A 25,598-nucleotide genomic window follows, 5' to 3' on the forward strand; every position below is an offset into this window, starting at 1 on the left:
CGAGCCCCGCGTCGGGCTCTGTGATGACGGCTCAGAGCCCGGAGCCTGTTTCAGATTCTGTGTCTCCCTCTCTCTCTGCCCCTCCCCTGTTCATTCTCTGTCTCTCTCTGTCTCAAAAATAAATAAATGTTAAAAAAAATAAAAAAAAAAAAAAGAAAATATTATTGCTAATAAACATATGTTCTATTGGTATTGGGGGTAGGAAAAATGACTCACTTACAGAAGCCATCAGATGAAGCCCAGGTAAACTAAGAAACTCACCCAAGAATTAGAATTACAAGCGTTAGCTTCCCAATAGTGTTCAAACGAAGATTGAATTATTTTACTTTTATACACGCAGGTTAACAATGAAGGAAAACAACCCTGAAATAAAATGGGTGGGGCACTGATCATTGCCCATAGAAAATCCACACACATACAGCAGGGGAAGAGCGGGGTTTAGTAGCTGGGTGCATGGGCTCTGGCACCGAACAGATTTGGTTTCAAACTCAGAGGCTGCTGAGGACCAGGGTATAGACCTGGGGGAGGTATGTAGCTCTGGGAAGCTGAGCTTACAGTCTGAGAGCACAGGGCAGTTGTGAGGACCAAATGCGAATTCACTTCCGCACTTAATGTGTATCTGACATAGAATTTGGATTTAATAAATGTTAGCTATTCATGGTAACTTAGCTATTATCAGTTTATTAGCGATTAGAGTTCTGTTGTCCTTTGGGGATTTTACCCTATTCACTTCTTAACTTTTATTCTTCCCTTTCATTGGATTTTATTTGCAATCCTTTAAAGTTTCTTTTCTAACCATTTTAAAGCTCTGGTGTTTAAGAAAAAAGCTCTGCATAGTAATCTAAATAACAGCTCTCTAATCACTGGGGTTTAAAAATCTTTTTTTATGTTTATTTATTTTTGAAGGAGGGAGAGACAGAGCATTAGAGGGGGCATGGACAGAGAGGGAGACGCAGAATCCAAAGCAGGTTCCAGGCTCCAAGCTGTGGGCACAGAGCCCGACCGACGCAGGGCTCGAACTCACAGAGTGCGAGATCATGACCCGAGCTGAAATCAAGAGTCAGACGCTTAACCGACTGAGCCACCCAGGTGCCCCCTTCATGAAATTTACACAAAAGCTCAATTTTCACTGTAAAAAACAGATGCCCATCATTTCTATTACCCTCTCTCTTTCCATAATTGCTCTAAAATGAATTATTTAATAAGCTAGCAACAAGTAGGAGGAGGTCAGCACTTTTTTCCCTACACAAATTAATTATTCAGAAGTATTTTAAAATTCTATTTCTTGTCACATTAAAGCAGCATTTTAAAATCTGTATTTGTTATGTACTTTATAAAGCCATTCACAATACAAAGGCTCAATGGTGGCTGCTATCCTTCCAAAAAACAACTAGGATTTTTGTGCTGTCTGCTAAACAGGTGAACGATTTTTGTTTCTCCAAGTACAACACACACACACACACACACACACACACACACACACACACAACCTTGAGCAGAATTTCGGTCAATAAACAATCTAACAACATCCAGGAATTTCACAGATCTCCACGCGTGACAGTTACTGGTTTTGTGACTGTGTTCTAGTGAATTGGCCTTCTGGAACCTCCGTTTCATGGTCTGTACATAAGTTACACCCTCCCAACCCCTGTTGGGCGGTTAAATGGGATGTTTGTAAAAAGCACTCCGCAAGGTCACTGGCACCTGAAGCCGCTCCATCATTCAAATGCCAAAGTCAGAGTCCAAAGGCTCGATTGCGTCACACTGCTTCTAACACCGTGAAGACAATGCTCACACATGTCAACAGATGTATGGTAGAAACGCACCACAGGCGGTTCATCAGTCAGCAAGCCCTGATTTTCCAAAACCACTTCCCCACTTCTTACCTAAAAGTGAAAAAACAAACAAACAACCCAGTCTCTAAAGCTTTTATCCTCACAAAACCTCAACAAGGACCACCTATTTTATGGTGTTATGACGCATAACTGAATGAGTTTGCTCACCATTCTAATACATGGTTATGTGAGCTTTTTAATGTTTCTTTCAACATTCTGGCAAGGATTAAGATCTTAATGTAAAAGTAAAATTAGTTTTTATATTGGGAGGGGGACAAAACAGAAGAGACTCCTAAATATGGAGAACAAACTGAGGGTTACAGGAGGGAGTGTGGGAGGGGGGAGGGGGCTAAATGGGTAAGGGGCACTCAGGAATCTACTGAAATCATTGTTGCACTATATGCAATTTGGATGTAAATTTAAAAAAATTAAAAATAAAATAAAAAAAGTAATTAAAAAAAGTAACATTAGTCTCCAGAAGTACCCAAAACCAGAAGATGAGTCCTTACACTTTGCCAATGAAAAGCACTCTTATTTTTAATTATTGTAATTTTCTAGTTATTTTTAATAAATTCAAGAATTAGTTTTTTAAAAAGAAGAATATAAACACCTAATTGGATAATATCTCCAAAACTTTTGTTTTTTAACTGATTAATTTGGAATAAGATATTAATCTGACATTTTAGACAGACCTGATGTGGCAGAACCTCATCGAACAAGCCATCTGTGCACATTTCTCTTTATTCTAACACATTCAGATGAATAGCACCACCCAAAGTAACACCTTTATTTACTAAGGGAGGTGTATTAGTCTCATTAGCATCCCTACATTGATGTAATCCCCCTACTTTATATAAAAACCCTGCGTAAGCCTAAGAAAAAAAAAAGCTTCCCTTACTTGCTCAAGGATGACTGAACCATCTTAACAGGGAGATCCAGTTTACGATTAGACATAAACTTGGACTTCAAATACCTCCAAAAGAGACTGTAATTGGTGAAATGGTATAAAGGGATCTGAATCACAGCCTTTCCTGAGTGCAGGATTTCATGGAACGATGCTATGTCCTCAAGATTCTTCAGAAATCCGACAGAACCTGGGCATCCTATTACCCATCACCAAGTAATAATTTTTCCTCCCTGTGAGAACTGAGCATACTTAAAATCCTTAGACCCTAAGCACAATATGCCACAAGGCCACTGCACCTTTGTAGATAAAGACACCTGCATCTTTCTTCTACAGAAGAGTAACAAACACACAAAACTCACCCTTTGCTGGGGACCCTCTCCCTGTTGGCTCTCACTACTTTTCCTCAATCAACTTAGGGTATTTCTTTTCTAATGTTGCATCCTCATGATCATAATGCTTAGAAGCAAAAAGTTTGAGTCCCAGGTGCAATCAGACCCACCCACCTAGTTCTAATCCCAGATCCATCACTTACTAACCTGTTTCCCTGTGAAACAGATCTGACACAGTACCTCCAAAGGCTTAAGTGCCGGTGCATGTGCTTTGCACAGTGACTGATACACAATAATTACTGAAGCATTACCTATTATAAACAGAAGGTAACATAAAAAACCAATTTTGGGGCACCTGGGTGGCTCCATTGGTTAAGCGTCCGACTTCGGCTCAGGTCATGATCTCGCGGTTTGTGAGTTCCAGCCCTGCATCGGGCTCTGTGCTGACAGCTCAGAGCCTGGAGCCTGCTTCGGATTCTCTGTCTCCCCGTCTCTCGGCCCCTCCCCTGATCATGCTCTGTCTCTCTCTGTCTCTCAATAATAAATAAATGTTTAAAAAAATTTTTTTAATAAAAAATAAAAAATAAATCAATTTTAGAATTACTTATGGTTTTACAACTGAAATTCAACTTCTAGCCCAGCAATACCAAAAGAGCCTGTATCTTTATCCCAAACCACTACAAGGCTTCCAAACATGGTCCACAGAGAGCATAAAAGAAAACATCTAAGAGTCCAGTTTCCTTCCTGCCACATGTTATTCCCTCTCATGGGAGGATACGATTGTCCTCAGTGAAGTTAATATTTTCCCCAGAGTTCCTGCTGAGCCACGAACCACTGCTAATTAACTTCATGAGGACAAATTTTCAAGTGACTTGAGGTTTCTGCCTGCCAGATGCCATTTCCGAGATCATCATTCCTTCCTCATAGAGTTGGGGCAGTTCCTAACGACATTTTTATCCAGGGATCCATACTGCAGGAGTCTTGTTAGTACTGGCAGGTAACAGGTGGAAACAAACCTGGACGGTCTGCTCTTTGGGGTCCTCCTGGACTGAGATAACGGCCAGAGCAGCTGTAACTGCCTCTTCTTTCCCTAACCCCACCCCGACCCCTGGGGCTGCTGCTCTACAAGAGCCTAAGGGGCAGAAGAACACAGAGGAAGGGGGCAGGAACCAGGAAGAGAGCTGTAAGTCAAGCCATGGAGCGCTGTAGCAGGAACGGGTATAATCTGTCTGGAAATACGAAACCAAAAGCAGATGAAAAAAATACTCAAAAGCAAGAGTCACAAAATACTTATTAAACAGAACAGAAAAGATAACCTCACCTACCGAGAGCTTCTATCATCTATATGCCCAACAATGGGACCAAAAAATAAGTAAAAGATCCCCACCGAGTTCATTTTCTGGGAAGAAGACAGGATGAATTCCAGCGCACAGCACTCAGCGTGATGGCATTGAGCGCTTACAGCAAGCTCTGACATGGTATCAGGAGGAAAAATCCCCAGCAGAATATCTGTAACTAAGAATGACCTCTGAGAGCAGATCGTCCGGAATGTGAACAACTCTTCCTCCTGGCCGAACCCTGTATGCAAACAAAAGCTCACCTGGACACCCAGAGTATGAAGCAGGGAGGCACGTGCTCTTTAGCTGAGTCACCGGTTTAATCTCATTTAGACCCCAAAAAGTGAAGTGACTCGGCCAAGGTCCCAAACCAAAGAGTCTCAATTCAAACCCATACTCCAAACCAGTGCTCACCCGGTCAACCACTAAGGCCATCCGGTGCAAGAGTCCGAATTGGGTCCCTGCTCATGACCTAGCCTGCTGTTTGTCATCATCTATAAAGGAGGCAGCTGAGGAAAGTATTTGTCAATACGTCTCAAGTCTTAAAAATACACTTGCGCATAATTTCTACTTAGCACCAAATATCTGTACTGTTTCCAACTGTTTCACTCTACTGAACATGTAGTGAATGGGTGACGCACACACGGTCTGGGTTTGACTACTTTCCAAGCCAGCCGCTCCCCCCTTTATGCTTCCCCAGCCCTGAGTACATTCTTCTTTTCTAACACTCATCGCAGTGCGATTGGCAGTGTGACAGTAAGCATCTCGCTGAGACAGAGCACGTCCTCGCGTGCAGCACTGGGTCCCAGCACAAGCAAACAAGTATCTGTTGTGCGACTGTCTTAACGTCTCCAACCCAACGTGCATTTCACAGGGTAAGGACCCTATCTCCATTATCTGTAAGTTTCTGGAAACACCGAGGCAAACAAGATATGTTTGTTCAAATTGGTGGGGGAGGTGGGGCGATATAATGGTAAATTTAAAACTACTTTCCTACACCTCTTACGATATAATCCCGTTCACAGCTTGGCAACCCGTCAGACAGGTACAAGTTTACTGTATATATCTACACCTTTTACGTTTTTTTCTCTAGATCATTTGTTTTGTTGAAAATTACGTGCCAAGTTATAACGAAAATACTTCAGGTGAACTTCTCTCAGTTAACGGGCTTTTCTACTCTTCCTGTTGTAATCATCCCACATTTCTGCTCCTTGTATTTAAATAATGGCAGTCCCTTTGTGCTGTGTTCCAGAAGTCTGAGAATTTTCAGAACTCAAAATAAGTTTTCCCACAGAAAAGTTAGAAAACAAAAAACTAACATGAAGGGCGCTTAGGTTCCCACGCCTGTCCACAAAGGCTTATTTAGCACATCAGAAGAGCACGGAGCCCAGCCACACAGTGCTGCCTTCTCCGGGAAAATGCCGCCGTAATTCCAGGCGGGTAGGCCTGAAACACACTTCTACTGCCCTTCCTCTTCTAAGGCCTACGCCCACTCCCCCATTCCCATCCATTGTGCTTCCCTCCTCCCATTCCGCACTCCCCTCCCACCCCGGGGACAGAGATGGAAGGGAAGTCCAGCACCTATGTCCAGGTTCAAGAATGAGATCCGGGACTTTGCTGCAGGTAGAACAGGAGACAGAGCTACTATGCTGGCAGCCGCGAGGTGGAGGTCAGGGCTCTACAGGAGGCAGAGGCTGCAGCCCAGCAGCAAGGGCTCGAGGAGACTACCGGGAAAGAGCTTGCTGTCATGCAGAAGTCACGGTATCATTCATTCATTCATTCATTCGATAAATGCTTACTGAGAACATACAACCTCCTAGGTGCTGCACTATATTCCGAAAACAAAACAGACACCATGTGCCTGCTGTTTTGCCTCCCAAGGGACATTTGAAACTATCTGGGAACATTCATGGGTGTCCCAACTCGAGGGGGAAGGTGGTACCAGCACCTAGTGGGTGGGGCCAGGGATGCTACTCAACAGCCTGCTGTGCTGTCCCCATGTCGGCGTTACCCAGCCTGAGGTGGCAGCAGGGTGGAGGCTGCCGGCTTTAAGCAATTTAGGACAGCTCCTCTTGAGAAAATTATCACAGTTTAGAAGGATTTTTAGTGTAACAGAACTGAACTGTGATCTGATTCTATCAGAGTGAAATGAGCATTGATATGTACAAAGAGGGACACTTACTTGTGCATGTTCTCCACTCCTATGATGATCATGATACAGTAGGAAATTCCACTTTGTACGAGAAAATGTAAGGCATACCTATAAAAATAAGAGCACCGTTAGAAGAGGGACACCCATCCGCAGACATCAAGCTGGAGCCATTTAGGCTACAAAGCGCTTCTGTTTAACACGAAACATCCCCAGATAAAGAATAAGGAGTCTCACTTCCGCGGCCTAAAATTCTGTGAACACCTTAGAGGGAGTCCCACATCACAAGCCCCAGAAGAGCTGGGAAAATTAAACGAAACCCCATAAAGGCGCACTCAGTGCCCTGGCATGCCGCGTTTCCTAGCTACGTGAAAGCCCGGTAGGGTTATGTGGCTCAAGGATTACAGCTTTTTCCATAACTCAAGGCACAATGACGAAAAGGTAATAAATCTGGATTTCAGAACAGTCCCGACAGAACATTAGTTATTTGTTTTCCCAAATACCTCAACTGCTTCTCCTAAAGCAACAAAAAGTACCAAATGGTAGTATTTGCTACAAACCAGGTACCCAAATCTATTTATTCTGAAAACACGATGGCTCTAATCAAATAATCTTCTAATCCTTAACCTGCAGTCACCTATCCATAAAAAAATTCTAGCTAACGTGACACAGAAGTCCCTAGTGTTCTAATGTAGAGATCCACCACTGAATGAGAAAACTAACTTATCCATTCATTTCACAACCTTCAGGCAAAACACGATGAACATCTCGGTTGCAAACTCAATCCAAACCATCCCTGAGATCACACATATATGGGCACACACACAAACTTACAATTTCCTTTCCCCATCGATGGCATGAATAATTTATGAAAAAAATTTTCATACCCTTGTATACAACTTACAGTATAAACAAGGATCTTAACCTCTAATTAAAATTACTTTTTAACCTAATCATTATGGAGTCACAGGCATCACCAATGTGGAAAAGTTACTTAAATTTTTGAATAAATTTTTCCATAGATATATTATGAGAAGTAGGTGCCACGGCAGGGCCACAGAAGAAACATATTTTATCCTCTATACAGAGTATGCCAGTCTGTCTGTCTCCGCTTCCATCTAACACACACACATACACACACACACACACACACGAAAATGACATCGGCCTGGAATACCACTCTAACTAGAAAGTCATAAGAAAGCAGACAAACACGTATGAATATAAACTGAAACAGAAGGAAGCTTTAAAAACATTAAAACACACACTTTTCTATTTCTAATTAATTATCCACCTCCTATTTGTGGCCAGCATTGACAATTCACTGACACATCTAATGTGGAAATGCTGAAGAGGTCTGCTAGATACATTAAGGGCTTTATTAACTGACAGTTGAACTCAGTAAAGACATTCGTCTTGGGGTGCCTGGGTGGGTCGGTTGGTTGAGCGTCCGGTTCTTTCGGGTCAGGTTACGATCTCACGGTTCATGAGTTCAAGCCCCACATCGGGCTCTCTGCTGACAGTGCAGAGCCTGGTTGGGATTCTCTCTCTTCCTCTCTCTCTCGCTCTCTCAAAATAGATAAACTTAAAAAAAAAAAAAAGACACTCATCTTAAAAAAATTTTTTTGAGGACTCTTGGGGAAATATGTATTTTTTTCCTTTCTATGAGTAAATTTCCTTGGAGCATAGGGATAGACAACAACTTTAGAAGCTAAGGGTTCCATTTCTCAAACAGCACCATGGTTCCTTATAGCACCTTCAGATGCCCCGTCCCCTGGCATCACTGTTCAGAAAACGTGCTTGGCGATCTTTTGGGGTGCAACATAACGTTCTGCCAACCTCCTGTTGTACAAGCTTTTATTACTGTGACAGTTCAAGTTCATCCATATGAAGCAATCTGTAGTCGCCTCTGTTCCATCCACCTCCACGACAAGCATCAAGGTGCTTTTCCACTCGCGTATATAGCACTGGTGGACTTCACAAGCACCCACATGCGCTCACCCCACTGGCTCTCCTTAGTAAACTGAGAATAAATACGGAGTGGCCACTGAGTATTTTTCAGGCTTAGGAGGTAACAATGAAAGGCGTTGACTGGGGAATCTGGCACACAATAAGCACTCAACTCTTAAGTATTATTAGTAAAGTAGAAATTCCAGATAGGAGGTATCTTAAAAGTCTATTATAATCCAACCCTCATCATTTTAGAGCTGAGGAAACTAAGTCCTAAAGTCACATACCTAGTTAATACCCTAACTGATGGTAAAACTCAAGTTGTTTCTTCCTGGGCAACTCACCCACTGGCTGACTCTTCAAGGGGCGGGGCGGGAGGGAACCCACACACCGGGCTTTGTAGTCTCTCAAGCTGCCCGAGGGCTTGGAAAACAAAGGGATCCTTTATCTCAAAAGTTCAGTTTGTTTTTAGATCTCACATCTTACTCATTTTGAATTTCAAATCACACACAGGTATAAATTTTACTTCTAGCAAAAAAGGACACAAGTTGAAAAAAGGTTGAGAAACGCCTCTCCCGATTGTTCAACTGATCTGTACTGAGCATGTGTACTTTCTGACAGGCACCGTCCAGGGCACTAGGAATACAGACTCAATAGGACACAGCCTCTGTCCACGGAGAGCTTCCAGTATAGAGAGGAAGACGGGCAACTAACAGACGACGTGATCAATAACATACTGTGTGGTAAACACTAAAAAAGAGATTAGAAAACCTAAAATTGCCAATCTGGACCACCAACTGCACGATAATGACAGATGATAACTATGATGACGGCCTTGACCCTGGGTGATTCTCCAGGTTCACAACGAGCTGGCTACTGGGCTAATAAGCTCCTTCCTCTCTGTAGCATTACACCTTTGGGGTCTCATAATAATCACGGATTCCCTTTCACAGATAAGGAAATGAAGCCCAAAGGGTTTGAGTAACATGTCCAAAGTAAAGGGCTCCCGGCAGAACCCAGGTGTGACTTCAAAGTCTAAGCTCTGTTCCACTACCCTTCACGGTTATCAGAGAGGGTTAAATAAAGTGTAAGCAAATTCTCAACTTGCAGATGATGGTTTAAAAAAAAAAGCTGTGGGGCGCCTGGGTGGGTCAGTCGGTTAAGCGTCCGACTTCAGCCAGGTCACGATCTCGCGGTCCGTGAGTTCGAGCCCCGCGTCGGGCTCTGGGCTGACGGCTCAGAGCCTGGAGCCTGTTTCCGATTCTGTGTGTCCCTCTCTCTCTGCCCCTCCCCCGTTCATGCTCTGTCTCTCTCTGTCTCGAAAATAAATAAACGTTAAAAAAAAAAAAAAAGCTGAGACAAAACAGAAGTAGGTAAAATAGCCAATGATATTTACAAAGTACTAACGTATGTCTTCCAAAAGGGAAGCCGTCAAAATCAATAGCAGCTACGATTACCGTTGAGCCTAAAAACACAGGGTGTTGAACTGCAAAATGAAAGGACACTCGACTACTTCCCTCACATTCCAATTAGCATACAGTTATGTGAGCCGGGTGCAGAGACTACAAAAACTTCTCTTGGGGCGCCTGGGTGGCTCAGTCGGTGGAGCAGCCAACTCTCGATTTTGGCTCAGGTCATGATCTCACGGTTCTTGAGATCGAGCCCCACATCAGGCTCTGCACTGACAGCACGGAGCCTGCTTGGGATTCTCTCCCTCTCCCTCTCCCTCTCTCTCTGCCCCTGCCCTGCTCACTCTCTGTCTCTCCTGAAATAAATAAGCAAAATAAATAAATAACTTAATTAATTAATTAAAAGAATTTCTCTTCCCAAAGAAAGGAATATAAAACATTTTTTCCTGCGAGAAAAAAAAAAAGAAACAGAGAACTCTATTTTTAAAAATCCTGGTTATCACATGTAATTTGAAATACTAAAGAGTATAAATAAAGTCAGGCTCCTCGTGGCCCAGTGTGTGAAGCATCTGAGAAGACAAGAAAACACCTGCTCAGTCCAGACCTCGGACGAAAGAGAGCATGCTTCCCTTGGTGGCGCTGTGTGTTGTAGGGCCCCGAAAGATGCTACTTACATTTCAATTTTCTACTCTGTTTACACTGACCACAACATGAATGGTGTCCTTGGACTTGGCCGCTCCGAACTACAAACCTTCCCCAGCCCCTCTCTAAAATGTGTCACCCAAGTACTGAAGCACTTATGGGTGAAATATGTAGACTGGGATATAATTTTAATTCATCCAGAAAAATAAGTCGGGGAATAAATGAGAATGGAGGAATTTTCAAAAACCGCTGAAGCCGGGTGATGGGTATACAAGGGCTCATTATTCTCTGTGCGTCTGTACCTGAAAAGTTTCACAACAAAATTTTAAAATAAAATATACGGAAATACTACCCCCATGGCACGATTTAAGAGAAGTTTAAATTGAAACCCCTGAGAAACGAGGAAAACTTTGATGATATGTATTTGATGGCGTCGAGGAAGTGGAAAAGGCCACGGGGGGGGGGGGGGGGGGGGCGGGGAGGAATTCAGAGACCATCTCTATACCTCAAGACTCCACACGGGTGGCGGTGCCTAGCAGAGGACTGGCCACATGGCCGTAAGGTAGAGACTGAACAAATGATGCCTGTCTGATCTGTCATTAGTTTCTAGGACACATCTGCAATTGCCAGAGGCAAAAATCAGATCAAGAGATACCAGTATCTTCCAACCCTCACCAGCATCAGAATCCACATCCTAGCACAAAGGGCCACGGATTGCACGCCCCACAACAGAGACTGCAGAGCACACAGTGGGTGGGTCCTGCCCTCTCAGGGAATTTCTATCTCCGACAAGCGTCCGCAGAAGAGAGAGCCCGAAAGCCTCCTCTGTGAGCAGGTTAACTGTGCGGCAAACGCACAAGCAGCGCAAAGCTCTCGCTTAAGAAGGAAAATCCAGACGAGATCACCAAGAAGCCCTTCCGCAGAGAGTCTCTGCTGCCTCGCCAAGACTGTGTCTCTCCTCCTGATTTTTTCCGTCACACGACCAGTCACTTGTGACACACGGGAAGTATGGTGTTTCTGTGCTTAAGGCTCTCAGGGAAGCCCCGACAGCTAAGAAGGGAGTGGACTGAAGGGAACCCACACATCTGACAGGGCAGAAGTGAAAGCTTTCCATTATACGGAACTCTTCCCCGTCAGACACAAACAAAATAAATGTCTTTTTCACTAAGGGCGGAATCATCTAAAAAATGGTAACAGAGTTCTATAGTGGGTTTTTCCGGGCTCTTCAAAGCCACTTGCCCAGAAAGAAAAAACTATTTTAAATGGTTTGTTTGTCTTGGCCTAAAAGATGTGCAGAATAGGTGAAAAGAACGACTCGTGACAGAAAAATGTGTCTGTATGTCTTTTTCCTTCATCTGTCCTATGTCATACATTATAAATAGCAAATTGCCCCCCGAGCCCAAACTGAAGACAGAGAGCCCATTCTCCACTCTCTGTTTTTTCTATGAAACATACAAATATAAAACCTGACCTGCAACATAGAAGAACAGAACCCCACATGATGTATCTCTCTGCACACTCAATTCACAACGCTCTCCCAAGTCTTCATTTAAAGACCATCAAAATAATGACTTACCATCCAAAGCAAAAAAGTGCAAGATAAAGGCCCAAAAGGGTAGCAACGACATGTCTTATAAAACAGCTAGTTTTGCTTGAATGGAGGTAAGTTCGAAACCAAACGGCTGCTAGCAAGGCGAAGAGCTGGCACACGACAAAGTTGACCTGCAAAGAAAAATTAAAATTTCGTATTAGCAACACGGACTTGAATTCTTCACTCGCCACCACGCTTAAAGTCTCAGGCCCAGATCTTCTAGAGTTTACAAAAGAAACGAAACCAAAAGCAAGAACCGGGGACTTCTTAGAGAGGACAGCCTCAAGGGCAAATGGGCCCACGTGCACCTGCCTGTGCTCCAGGGCCAGGTGGCATCCGGGGTGGAAAGGCCTGGGGTTGGGGGGGGGAGGCACCTGGAAGAATCTAGAAGATGTGGGTGTGCAGACACAGAAACAGCACAGGGTACACCCTGTGATTTAAGGGAAAGAGAATCTGGTCTTCATGACACAGGCAAGTTTCTCCAAATATACCCTGGGTCAAGAACTGGTCAAGGCCCCTGAGGGTTTGGTGGAGTGCATCTTCTTCCACCACTGAGGTGGAAGCTCCACCACTGAGGAACACTGGGAACCAAGTGCCTCAGCTCTGGGGGACCTCAGGGACGGGCTCAGAAGGCGAATGGATGGATGGAAACAGAGAAAGGAGGCTTCAGAAAGCAACAAGAAAAACACGGACCCTCAAGTCCACCGGCATCAGATTTTTGCTTCGTAACTCGCGGTGATGCTGCTCTTGACAGTGGGAACAAAGTGCAGGTGGCAACATCATCCCGTAACACGCCTGCCCTGGCCAAACAGGGCAGAAAAGGCGAAGGAGAAGAATCTCTTACGTTATTTAAAGACTCAAGGGGCACCTGGGTGGCTCAGTCGGTTAAGCGGCCAGCTTCCGCTCAGGTCATGATAGGAGTTCACAAGTTCAAGCCCCACGTCGGGCTCTGTGCCGACAGCTCGGAGCCCGGAGCCTGCTTCGGATTCTGTGTCTGGCCCGCTCTCTGCCCCTCCCCCGCACACACTTTGCTTCTCTCTCAAAAAATAAACATAAAAAAATTTTTTAAAAAAAGACTCAAGAAAAAAAATCTCCATTTTTTTCTTATGAAAGATATTCTCAGAGACTGTTGAGGAAAACAGGTCTTTAAAAATCCATCTGACATTAGGAACTTGCACAAAACACAAAACAACAACGAAATCACTGTTTCGGGCCCCTCAACCAGGAACAAATCACACTATCTACATGTAGATGCTGCTATAGATCCATAGAGATGTCTCTGCCTAAAGACACAGACAACTATGCGCTCTTTCTTGCATTACAAGGAGAAAAACAGTTGAACATTGTTGCACTTTGTCTAAGAGACCATTGTTCTTTGAAACAGTTAGACTCAATACAAGCAAATTGTCATTCCAACAGGTTCGAAGCACTTTTTCCCTCCTAAAAGGTTCTAACAATAATTTCTTAATTAAGCAAAAAAGTAAACGCATCAGAAAAATGAATATTTTTGGAGGCGCCTGGGTGGCTCATTTGCTTAAGCATCCAACATCAACTCAGATCATGATCTCACGGTTCATGAGTTCAAGCCCCGCATTGGGATCACTGCTGTCAGCTCAAATCCCGCTTTGGATCCTCTGTCTCCCTCTTTTCTCTCTCAAAAATAAATAAATATTGGGGCACCTGGGTGGCCCAGTTGGTTAAGGTCATGAGTCCAACTTCGGCTCAGGTCATGATCTCGCGGTCTGTGAGTTCAAGCCCCGCGTCAGGCTCTGTGCTGACAGCTCAGAGCCTGGAGCCTGTTTCGGATTCTGTGTCTCCTTCTCTCTCTGCCCCTCCCCTGCTCACCCTCTCAAAAATAAATAAACCTTAAAAAATAAGTAAATAAGTAAACATTTAAAAAAAGACAAATATTTTTGATATAAAAAACTAGTCATATCTGCAAAGTTTCTCACAGTTTAAAATTTTTCTTTCAGGGGCGCCTGGGTGGCACAGTCGGTTAAGCGTCCAACTTCAGCCAGGTCACGATCTCGTGGTCTGTGGGTTCGAGCCCCGCGTCGGGCTCTGGGCTGATGGCTCAGAGCCTGGAGCCTGTTTCCAATTCTGTGTCTCCCTCTTTCTCTGCCCCTCCCCCGTTCATGCTCTGTCTCTCTCTGTCCCAAAAAATAAAATAAAACGTTGAAAAAAAAATTTTTTTTTAAATAAATAAAATTTTTCTTTCAAACATCCTTTAATTCAACACAAATTATAAAGCATCTACCATTGGCAAAGCATAGGAAAATCAAAAATGTGCAATTCCTAGTGCTAGGCCTGGATAAATTCAGAATCTAATGGGAAAAGCAAATCGGTACACAAGGAACTTCACCTCGATGATTAAAAAATCTTTTTAGGGGCGCCTGGGTGGCTCAGTTGGCTAAGCGTCCGACTTCGGCTCAGGTCACGATCTCACAGCCCGTGAGTTCAAGCGCCGCGTCGGGCTCTGTGCTGACAGCTCAGAGCCTGGAGCCTGCTTCCGATTCTGTGTCTCCCTCTCTCTCTGCCCTTCCCCCGTTCATGCTCTGTCTCTCTGTGTCTCAAAAATAAATAAACGTTAAAAAAAAATTAAAAAAAAAAAATCTTTTTAAAGGTTATATAGAAAGTGCTTTAAGAACAGCCCACCAAAGGAAGGAGAATGAAGGGAGCATGAAGGAGCATGAAGGCAGGTGACATGAGTTCCTAATCATAGCTGATACCCACAGCCACATGAGCCATTGATCCCTGTGTCCCTACTTCCTTCTCTCTCCCCTCCCTTTCTGTCTTCATTTGTGTCTAACATAAAACAAAGCATGATAAGTACCACAGAAGCATCCTAGAGCCACTGACATACAGAGTGTTGTATCTCTGTAAATATCCCTTTCAACATTGTCATCTTACAGATAAAGAAAAGGAGATCCGGTCTCACTCCAGACACTGAATCAAAATCTATGGGGGTAAACCCAAAAGTTGATATAAAAAACAAAAAACAACCCACATGTCTTGATAATCCTCAAGATGTAAGAACCAACAGTGTTGGAAAATAGGGAAAGGGCATGTTAAACAAATAAACACCCAAACAAACAAACAAAAACAATGTGAAGAAGCCAGTGAGAAATGGAAATGAACACAATGCGGAATCCTGGGAGAGGGGGGTCTAAAGGGAGAGGGGGGTTGGAAAGCGAGGGCTTTGCACATCATGCTGAGGCATTTACAGGTGAGCCCAAAAGTACTGAAAAAAACACTGAAATTTTTTAAAATAAAAAAAGGGATGTGGTCCTGCAAAGGCAGGAACAGAATAAGGATAGGAGGCTACACATCCAGATGTCCAAATACCCGTCTTGAAAGGTCTTAAAGGTAAAACTTTCCCAAACTGAAACTGTATCTTAGTCATTCTTTCACGGGTGGGGAAAGGCTGGGGAGACCAGTGATTACTGGAAAGGGAGAGACAGCAAGAAAGAAGGAACAGAACTACAATGTCTGAAGATCATCATGCACTGGGCACTTGAAACTGATTGTCTCATCTAATCCCCAGAACAAGGTGCCACTTTCCATTTTACTCAACCAACTCAACGTCATTTATAACAACAGGTGGTACCCCACACTCAAATCCAAGTCTGACTAGTTCTAGGCTGTACAGTGGGCTGCCCCTCCACTTCCAGAGAAAGTCTGAAGGTTAAGCTTGATCGCCACAGGCAAGACTTTCAGACACGATGCTATCTGCAAAATACCGCCATCCTATTTAACAAAACATCTACAACGGGCCACTTCCCATAGCTAATAAACTCAGTGAAAAAGATCCTATGTGGCGTTCACACCCATTTGTTTTGACTTGTTACAAGTCAACCCTTTATCCAAGCTTTCTTCTAGATGGAAAGAGAGACAAAAGATTTTATGTTCTTTTTTCGAAACTATTTTATTGAAATATACACACATGACCTGATGTGTCCTCAAAGAAACTGGCCCCAGTTATTTGGGAGTGGGGGAGGGGGGTGGGAGGGCAGGCAGGATACAGGAAGAGAGAAGGAAGCCAAGATGGATAACCTTAGCTACCTTAAGACTTCCTGGTCACATACGTCACCGGATACAGAAGAAGCCTTTTTTGAAAAGTTGCACAAAAAAGCCCTCATAAAAGCAATAGCTTCAAACCTTCCCAAGGATGCTCTTTAAGGAGTGTGTTGTACACGAGCTGGTGACAGGAGTATTTTCTTCAACACCAAATGACGTGGCTTGACCTCACAATTAAGTGAGTGTCTAGGTGCTCAACTGCAAAGCCTACTGCTCATTTATGCCACTCCAACGTAACAGCTACAAGAGTAACTTATCTCTTACGGACATCCAAAGAAATGCTTAATATCCCCAAATAAATCTGCAAACACGTTTAGGGAGAAGGGCCCGAGACGGGGATGTAGGAGGCTCCTGGGCTCGCCTCCTCCCGCCTGACACACGGCCCCTCAGAATCTACCGCTACGCTCAGAGCGATTTATAATTGTGTGAGGTGCTGGATGGTAACTTCCAAGGGTGATCATTTCACAATATGCCTACACACCAAGTCATTATGTTGTACACCTTAAACTCATACAATCTCTCATGTACTCATATCTCAATAAAACTGGGGAGAAAAGTAGGTAATTTAAAAGTTGTTTCAGGGGCGCCTGGGTGGCGCAGTGGGTTCAAGCGTCCGACTTCAGCCAGGTCACGATCTCGCGGTCCAGGAGTTTGAGCCCCGCGTCAGGCTCTGGGCTGATGGCTCGGAGCCTGGAGCCTGTTTCCGATTCTGTGTCTCCCTCTCTCTCTGCCCCTCCCCCGTTCATGCTCTGTCTCTCTCTGTCCCAAAAATAAATAAACGTTGAAAAAAAATTAAAAAAAAAAAAGCTGTTTCAAAGATACAGGTGCTATGAAAGAAAAGACTGGTAGATGTTACCATATAAAGATTGTTAAACTATGTATGGCAAAATGCAGAAAACAAAACAAAACTCAAAAGATAAAGGAAAAGTGTGAAAATATTTGCAGAACACGGGATAGAAAAAAAAAAGTCATTTACCTAATATACAAAGAACTTTCACATATCCACAAGAAAACTGAACTACTTAATAGCAAATTAAGCAAAAAGCATGAACATTTACAAATGTCAATGTCCAGTAAAGATCTGAAAACTCTTCTCTCAACTCCAGGTAAGGCCATGCAAACGAAGGCAGGCAAGGAGGTATGGAGCCCTGAGCCGGCTTAAGGGACCAGGGCAGTGGGCAGCCGTCACTGCGGGCACATTGCAAGCTCCTGAAAGGAAGTTTAACGGCTATCATCGAAACTTAAAATGCACTACTCTTTCCTCAGAAAGCCACAACGTGATCCCAGACAAAGGGCATACACAAGCACCCTTCAAAACAGACACGAACGGTGTCCATCTACAGGAGGCTGTGTGTCAAGCAAACGGTGTATTTCCCATCTATAGAAAAGAAGCATCTCCAGTCAGTAGAAAGCAAGCTAGACGATTCAGTTAACGTAACTGGGGGAAAGGACTCTTCTTCGGGAAAAACTAAAGTCACACCCATCTCATCAACTCTGCTGGTAACACCGGGCTACATGTCTAGTGCGACAGTGCTCAGGTCTCCACCTGACTGACGGTCCTCACTGCGCTAACCCATCGCAGGGCAGGGCCTGCCAGGGCTGCTCCCGGGGGCGGGGGGTGGGGGGGAGCAGGTGGCAGCAAAATGAAGGCAGGCTTTCGTCTTAGGACACAGGGGACGGGCTTTGCAGACCCCACCACAAACTCAGACCCGAAGGCTCTCCCACCTTCTCCCGGGCCCCTCGCTTTCTGTCCCAATACTTCCCCAGGCAGATCTCCTCTAACTGCTCCCCAGCCAGCATCTGCTCCTTGGGGACCCAAACGGACACAGCCATTCTAGGCAATTTACAATTACCTACCTGATCCTCACGTAAACCCTCTAAGATGGGCTCTACGGTCTATCTTAGAGATGAAGAAACAAGAAACCAATGTGCTGCCTTCCACATTTAAGAACAAATTCCCAGGCACCTGGATGGCTCAGTAGGTTAAGCTTCCCACTCTCGGTTTCGACTCAGGTCATGATTTCACAGCTTCGTGAGTTTGAGCCCAGCACCAGGCTCTGCACTGACAGTGTGGAGCCTGCTTGAGATTCTCTCTCTCCCTCTCTGCTTCCCCCCTGCTCACTTGCGATAAATGAATGAGCATTAAAAAAAAAAAAGTTCCCGAACGAATGAATGCTCAACTGTGGTGGTCATTAATGCTATTCACCTACCTCTGCTCATCTCCTTCTGAGCACATGAAGACTGAGTGTCCCGATTCCCTGTCATGACCAGCTATGGCCAGTAAGTTGTGAGCACAGTGACGTGTGCTCTTAATTTTGTTCTTAATTACCAGAACAAAAACCTTCCAAGTTATCTTTCCATCTGCAATGTTCCAGAAACAATGAGCAAAGCCCCCCTGCCAACTCATAATTAGACAAGTGGCAAGACAGACCTTTGTTGTTCTAAGCCCGTGCGATTTAGAGACGGTTTGTCAGCCCAGCGTCATCTACTTCATCCTGACTGCTAGGATTACTAAAACTGTGTATGTCCTAGACAAGAACGTGAGAGATTATGTAAGCTTCTTATGTAATAGAAATAACGTAACAAATAACATTAATTTTACATGATATTTGCTACACAAAAATTAAAAACTTCTACATAATAAAAGAAGACTAAAAGAGTATCATAAGTAACAATCTGGAAGAAAAAAAATATGCACATGAGATACATAACAAAGGGCTTTAATACTCAAAATGTAGGGGCACCTGGGTGGCTCAGTCGGTTAAGACTCCGACTTTGGCTCAGGTCATGATCTCGCGGTTCGTGGGTTTGAGCCCCGCATCAGGCTCTGTACTGATGGCTCAGAGCCTGGAGCCTGCTGCGGATTCTGTGTCTCCCTCTTTCTCTGCCCCTCCTCGGCTCATACTCTGTCTGTCTGTCTCTCTCTCTCTCTCAAAAATAAACATTTTTTTAAAGTTTAAATTTTTTTGAAGTTCAAAATGTACAAAGAACTAAAAGTCAATAGGAAAAAAAACATAATTAAAAACTGGGAAAAGAAATAAACCATTCTCAGAAAGAAACTAAAAGTTAAATTGGATTTTTTAAATGTGGTTAAAAGAACTGCATAGATCTCTTTTTGATCTAAGTTTTGATGTGGAAGATCCCCAAGATATACTAGTAAGTGAGAAGTGCAGGCTGCAGAACAGGAGAAAAATCCAAACTATTTATGTATGCGTTCATTAATTTTATATGTACATAAACACAAACACACTATATAGTTACAATGTATATTTACATTAATTAAGTCTATATTTATTTATTTCCTGTACTAATTATGAGCCTGCTAGGCACCCATGATGTGCCAGACATCAGCATGGTCTCCATGTAATCTATTTAAGAATGCCACGCTTCACTAATTGTAGGTGCTCAACAAACACCAGCTGCGCTCCAGGCACAGGCCATGTGAGTCGTAGGCCGACCTCATATAACTCTCAGGACCATCTCGTGGAAGCAGGCACCTTGACCTCCAGAGCCCATGCTCCTCGCCACACGCTGCTCTGCTTTCCTGTGCGCGTGCACGGAACTTGGCATCCAACTGTGGGACTGGTTACCCCTGAGAAGGAGATTAACGGAGAAGAGCTGGATTTGAAATACCCCAGGGTTGCCAATGCTGCACGTACAGTGAAGCCCCCTGTGCAAAGCCCTCTTTCTGACTGTACTCCCTCCGTGTCCCCTGCCAAGAATAAACGACCGGCCTTAAGCTGTAGCGCTCTCATGAGTATTGTCCTACGTCTACCACGTGTGTAATTTACATATTGTATTGCTTTGGACATTTTGAATTTTATAAAATGGTAAAAGACTCAAAGGGTCTGCATTTTTCTTGCCCTTAAGATCGGAGGCGCCTGGGTGGCCTAGTCGGTCGAGCGTCCGCCTCCTGGTTTCAGCTCTGGTCGTGATCTCATGGTTCGTGGGTTTAAGCCCCATGTTGGGCTCTGTGCTGTGGGTACGGAGCCTGCTTGGGACTCTCTCCCTTTCTCTCTCTGCCCCTCCTTGCTCTAGCTCTCTTAAGTAAACTTTAAAAAAAAGATGCCACTACCACCATTCTGGTCCCGCTGCCCCATATTCTCGACGATAGTTGCTACTGTCAGACTTGTACTTTTTGCCAAGCTAATGGATGTAAAATGTTATCTCATCGTTTCATTTGGCTTTCCCCTGATCACCAGTAATCGGTAAAAATAAAATAGCATTTTTCATGTTTATTGGACATGCAGTTCCTTCTTTATATCCTTTGCTCATTTTTCAAATCGGGTTGTTTTCTCAATGACTGTTTTAAAGACTTAGGTATTTGAAGCTGATCTTTGCAAATAACTTCTCTTGGCCTACGGCTTGCCTTTTATCTTTGCTTGTGGTGTCTTTTTCAATAGAAATTTTTTTTATGATTTGTGTGGTCTTCAGTTTGGGGTTTTTGTTTTTGTTTTTTTAGTATGGTTGACATACAGTGTTATATTAGTTTTAGGTGTTCAACACTGATTCCACAAGTTTATTTAATATGCTACATTCACAAGTGTTGGCTACCCTCTGTCAGCATACAGTGCATTACAATTTCACTGACTATGAAATTCCCTGTGCTGTGCCTTTTATTCCTGTGACTTATTCATTCCATAACTGGAAGCCTGTATCTCCCACGCCCCTTCACCCATTTTGCCCATCTTCCCACCCATCTTTAGCTTTTGTTTTCTGCACTACACACACAACCGTATTTATTACATGAATACACAGACACGTATCTATCAATTTGTGGAGTCGATGTTTTTAAAAAACAGAAAATAAGTTCAAGTGTGATAGTATCACTGAATTAGATCAAACCCAGAATTCTGAATTTCCTACTGAAAGGCGTTCCAACATTTATCTGTGTCCACCTCCTACAAATACCTTCATGCTCCCAGCACTAACGTTTTCTGATTCTATCAAATAAATGTTGTCACGTTTCACAAAACTTAAGTTATCCTCACAGTATTAATGTGAGATAAATGTTCTCTACCTTAAAGGAAACAGCAAGCATGGGAGATTAGGAATCCAGACTTCTTGGCTGTGTCTTATGCTTTTTTGTTTAGTTCCAAAGTTGAACCCGATCCTACCATCTTCCCATTTTTACTAAGGGTGTCTACACTTCAACTAATGCATAGCTAAGAAAATGTTATGCTTTGAGTTTCCTCCCTTCCCTAGAACATGAGGAGGGAATTTCAGAGGTGTTTAAATGCATGTCAAGGGGTGCCTGGGTGGCTCAGTTAGTTAGGCGTCCGACTCTTGATTTCGGCTCAGGTCATGATCTCGCGGTTGGTGAGTTCGAGCCCGGCATCGGGCTCTGCGCTGACGGTGCTGAGCCTCCTTGGAATTCTCTCTCCCTCTCTCTCTGCCCCTCCCCTGCTTGTGTACTTGTGCTCTCTCTCTCTCTCTCAAAATAAACTTTAAAAAATATTTTAAAAAATAAAATATATGTCAAGTTATACACTTACCACCGTGCGATTTTCTGGACAGATCTGTGCTGCCCAATAGATCATCAGCTACATGTGACTATGAGCACTTACATTGTCTACTCAAAATTGAGATCTCAAATACTCACCAGACTTCAATGACATAGTATAAAAAGGAATGTAAAACACCTCATTAAGAATTTTGTTTGTTTTTTAGTGAAAGAGAGAGACAGTGTGTGTGCAAGAGCGGGGGGAGGGGGAAGAGACAGAGAGAGAGAGAGAGAGAGAGAGAGAGAGAGAGAGAGAGAGACAGAGGGACAGAATCTTAAGCAGGCTCCACACAGCGTGGAGCCCATCGTGGGGCTCAATCCCACAACCCTGGGATCATGACCTGAGCCAACATCAAGAGTTAGAAGCTCAACTGACTGAGCCACCCAGGCGTCCCTCTGTAATCATTTTTATACTGATCACAAATCGAGATATTTTTAACATGGGGATTAAATTAAATACATTATGAGGGCGCCTGGGTGGCGCAGTCGGTTAAGCGTCCGACTTCAGCCAGGTCACGATCTCGCGGTCCGGGAGTTCGAGCCCCGCGTCGGGCTCTGGGCTGATGGCTCGGAGCCTGGAGCCTGTTTCCGATTCTGTGTCTCCCTCTCTCTCTGCCCCTCCCCCGTTCATGCTCTGTCTCTCTCTGTCCCAAAAATAAATTTAAAAAAACGTTGAGAAAAAGAAAAAAAAATTAAATACATTATGAGCATTAATTTCACCTGTTCCTTTTTACTTTTTTAATGTGTCTACTAGAAAATTTTAAAGTAACTGTATGGTTGGCATTTGTGGATCACATTGTATACTTATTGCACAGCCACTGGCAAGGCTGATATACTGCACTTTTTAATTTTAATTCCAGTATAGTTAACACACAGTGTGGTATTAGTTTCAGGTGTACAAGACAGTGAGTCAACAATTCTATACATTGCTCAGCGCTCACAAATAAGAAACGTTCTCTCCGCCCCCTTCACCGATTTCACCCATCCCCCCACCCACCTTCCCTCTGGTGACACCAGTGTGTTCTCTGTAGTCAAGAGTCTGTTTTCTGGCGTGTACTTCTCTTTGTTCATTTGTTTTGTTTCTTCGGTTCCACATGAGTGAAATCATACGGTATCGGTTTTTCTCTGACTTATAAATAAATAATAAAAAACCTTAAGTTTAGAGTAACAAAACCTAAATCTCGAGGCGATTCAAGAGGAGTACAATCCTCAACCATTAACAAAAGTGGCCCAAAATATTAACCACTACCTCCGTATCTCTTATTGATGGGATACAAAATATGCTTTGATGTTACTTTTCTATAGCGTAAGTGGCGTGTTTACATCCTCCGCCTTACCGCTTACATCCTACCGCTTACAAGGTAAACAGCCAGCCTTTGGGAGACCCGTAGCGGTGGGGTAGGGACAGGGCCACACGGGCTGTGGTCAAGGAACAAAGGTCCTCCAGGCTCCACAGACGGAACGACCCTTAGCATGTTCGGTGCTGTGCTCGAATCTACGTGTGAAAGTCCAGCTGTACAATCCTCACCCAGACAGCCAGTTAGAAGTGGAGTCTTAGATACTGGCCCCAGAAATTTTATTCCCCTAGTCTAAACCAGGACCTTGAATTTTTTCTTTTTTTTTAAATTTGTCTCCAGGTAAAACTTGTGTGCAGCTATGTTTGGGAAACATGTCCTCAGCAACCAACCTCAAATTCAAGTAGCTACGATGGGCCCCAAAGGCAGGACAAAAAAAACACTTTTTAAATCTTCAGGAGATAATACAAATTAAACCCATATAAAATACCATTAGAGGGGCACTTGGGTGGCTCAGTCGGTTAAGCGTCTGACTTTGGCTCAGGTCATGATCTCGCAGTTCATGGGTTCAAGCCCCACATCAGGCTCTGTGCTGACAGCTCAGAACCTGCAGCCTGCTTCGGATTCTGTGTCTCCTTCTCTCTCTGCCCCTCCCCCACTTGCACTCTGTCTCCCTCTCTCTCTCAAAAATAAACGTTAAAAAAAAAATTTTTTTTTTAAATATCATTAGATACCCATCAGATTGCCAAAGTTTTAAGACTGACAATACTAAGCGTAGACTACAATGCAGACGATGGGAACTCATACACTGCCAACACACAACTACTCTGGAAAACAGCCTGCATTTTCTGACGGGACTGTTTCTGAAGATATTCCTACCCTACAACTCAGCCACTTCCCTACTTACAGGTATAATATGGGAACCAGGAGACGTGTACAAGAATATTTAAAACAGTGTTGTTCATTATAGCCAAATGCTAGAAAAAACCCAACGCCCATGAACAATAAAATGGCTAAATACACTGTGGTATATTCACACAATAGGAGGCTACGCAGAACAATGAAAATGAAAGAATTACAGATTTTTTTCACAACATATGGATTAAACTCAACACGCAATGTTGTATGAAAGAAGCCACACATCTTCTGAATCCACTCAGAGGAATACACACAACATAAAAACATATATTCACAGTAAGTTCCCCCAAACAAGCAACAAACCGCATTGTTTTGGGGAAGCCTGCATGAGTGGTAAAGCTATAAACAGCATGAAGTGACTATCACTGGAGCCATGAGAGTGCTCACGATGGAGGAAGGGGTCCGGTTACAAGGAGGAACGTACAGGGTGGTAATACTCTATTTCTTGGCCACGGTGGTTACAAAGATAACGATTTTTAGTGTTTTGTTAAACTTTACGTATTAGCTATGATAGCATTAGGTGCCGTAATAAAGAGGCACACAAAAATGAGGTTCAGGTAACAGTCCAAAGCCGACATTCCTGGCCAGCGGGCAGCCTTCCCAGGCAGGCGACATAGGGGTCCTTGCTCCCTCCATGCTGGGGTGCCATCATCCAGAACCTCATCGTTGCTTCACCCAGCCGTGGGAAGGGAAATACGAGAGCATCAAAAAGGCACACTTCTTTCTCAAGAGCCCCAGCCTGAAAATGGGGCACAGATCGCTGTGGGCAGAGACGGTGGTGGACCCTACCACAGTGCGAGGCCGCCAGGGCCCCGTGGCCGGGCTGTGTGCCAGGACAGGGAGACACCGACTTCTGCTGGAGAGCTAGCCGTCTCCACCACCCTGTCATTAGGTCTCATCTACTTTCCCATGTGGATATGACATTTCACAATTAAAAGAGTAAAATGAAACACTAGCTGTATCTGCCCAAGTAGTCATGAGTCTGCCCCAAGAAATAAATTCAAAATGTCACTTTACACACACAATTAAATTAGGAGGCCAAGGCATGAAACTGATAGTATTAAATTGTTATGCATGTATCTATGCCTTAAGTTTACTATGAATGTTTAAACCTATAAATCTTAATGTTAGACGTGTCCTAAAAGACCAACTGGTCCAGCCCTCAGTCCATAGAGTGTTTCCCTCAGAAGCCGCCTGTAGATAGATGGTCAATCATCCATCTCGTGACTCCAGAGACAGGACAGGACGCTCACTACTTCACAAGCCAACCGTTCCATTGTGGGAAACCACTAACTTTTCCAAAACACTTCCCGACAGAGACCTGAACTCTTCCTCCAAGAAGTCCTCCTTGCCATCCGTCTGGCCTCTGTCCCCACCCAGGCCAAGTCAAGTGTCCCTCGATGGTCCCACAGCACCTACACACACTCAGTGTGCTCGTCTATCGTGGGCACTTCACCACGTACACCTCTACGCTCCTCAGTGGGGCACAGAATCTGGTATAAGACACACAAACTTTCTTTCTTTCTTTTTTTTTTTTAAGGAATTGGCCCTATCTGTGTCTTCTAGAAAGACACAAAATAAGCCTAACTACCTTTCCACGAGGATGACTCCTTTGACGATGTGCCAACTTCTTTCCACAGTAAGCCACAGCAGCTC

The 25,598-nt window shown here is 43.9% G+C and overlaps 1 protein-coding gene across 2 annotated transcripts in view; it reads right to left on the reverse strand.

The window, feature by feature from the left end:
- Window positions 1-25,598, reverse strand: part of MBOAT2 (membrane bound O-acyltransferase domain containing 2) — a 130,067-nt gene that overhangs the window by 67,218 nt on the left and 37,251 nt on the right. The window contains exons 1-3 of one of the 2 annotated variants that reach the window (XM_047845242.1): window positions 12,843-12,949; window positions 12,135-12,280; window positions 6,591-6,668 (exon numbers count right to left, since the gene is read on the reverse strand). In XM_047845242.1, coding sequence (XP_047701198.1) covers window positions 6,591-6,668; window positions 12,135-12,280; window positions 12,843-12,932 — 314 coding nt within the window. In that variant the 5' untranslated portion in view covers window positions 12,933-12,949. Of the gene's footprint in view, window positions 1-6,590; window positions 6,669-12,134; window positions 12,281-12,842; window positions 12,950-25,598 lie in introns of those variants that run through there. The other variant, XM_047845243.1, reaches the window with a different exon arrangement.

The sequence above is a fragment of the Prionailurus viverrinus genome, unplaced genomic scaffold, assembly GCF_022837055.1.
Source record: "Prionailurus viverrinus isolate Anna unplaced genomic scaffold, UM_Priviv_1.0 scaffold_33, whole genome shotgun sequence".
NCBI classification, from domain to species: Eukaryota; Metazoa; Chordata; class Mammalia; order Carnivora; family Felidae; genus Prionailurus; species Prionailurus viverrinus.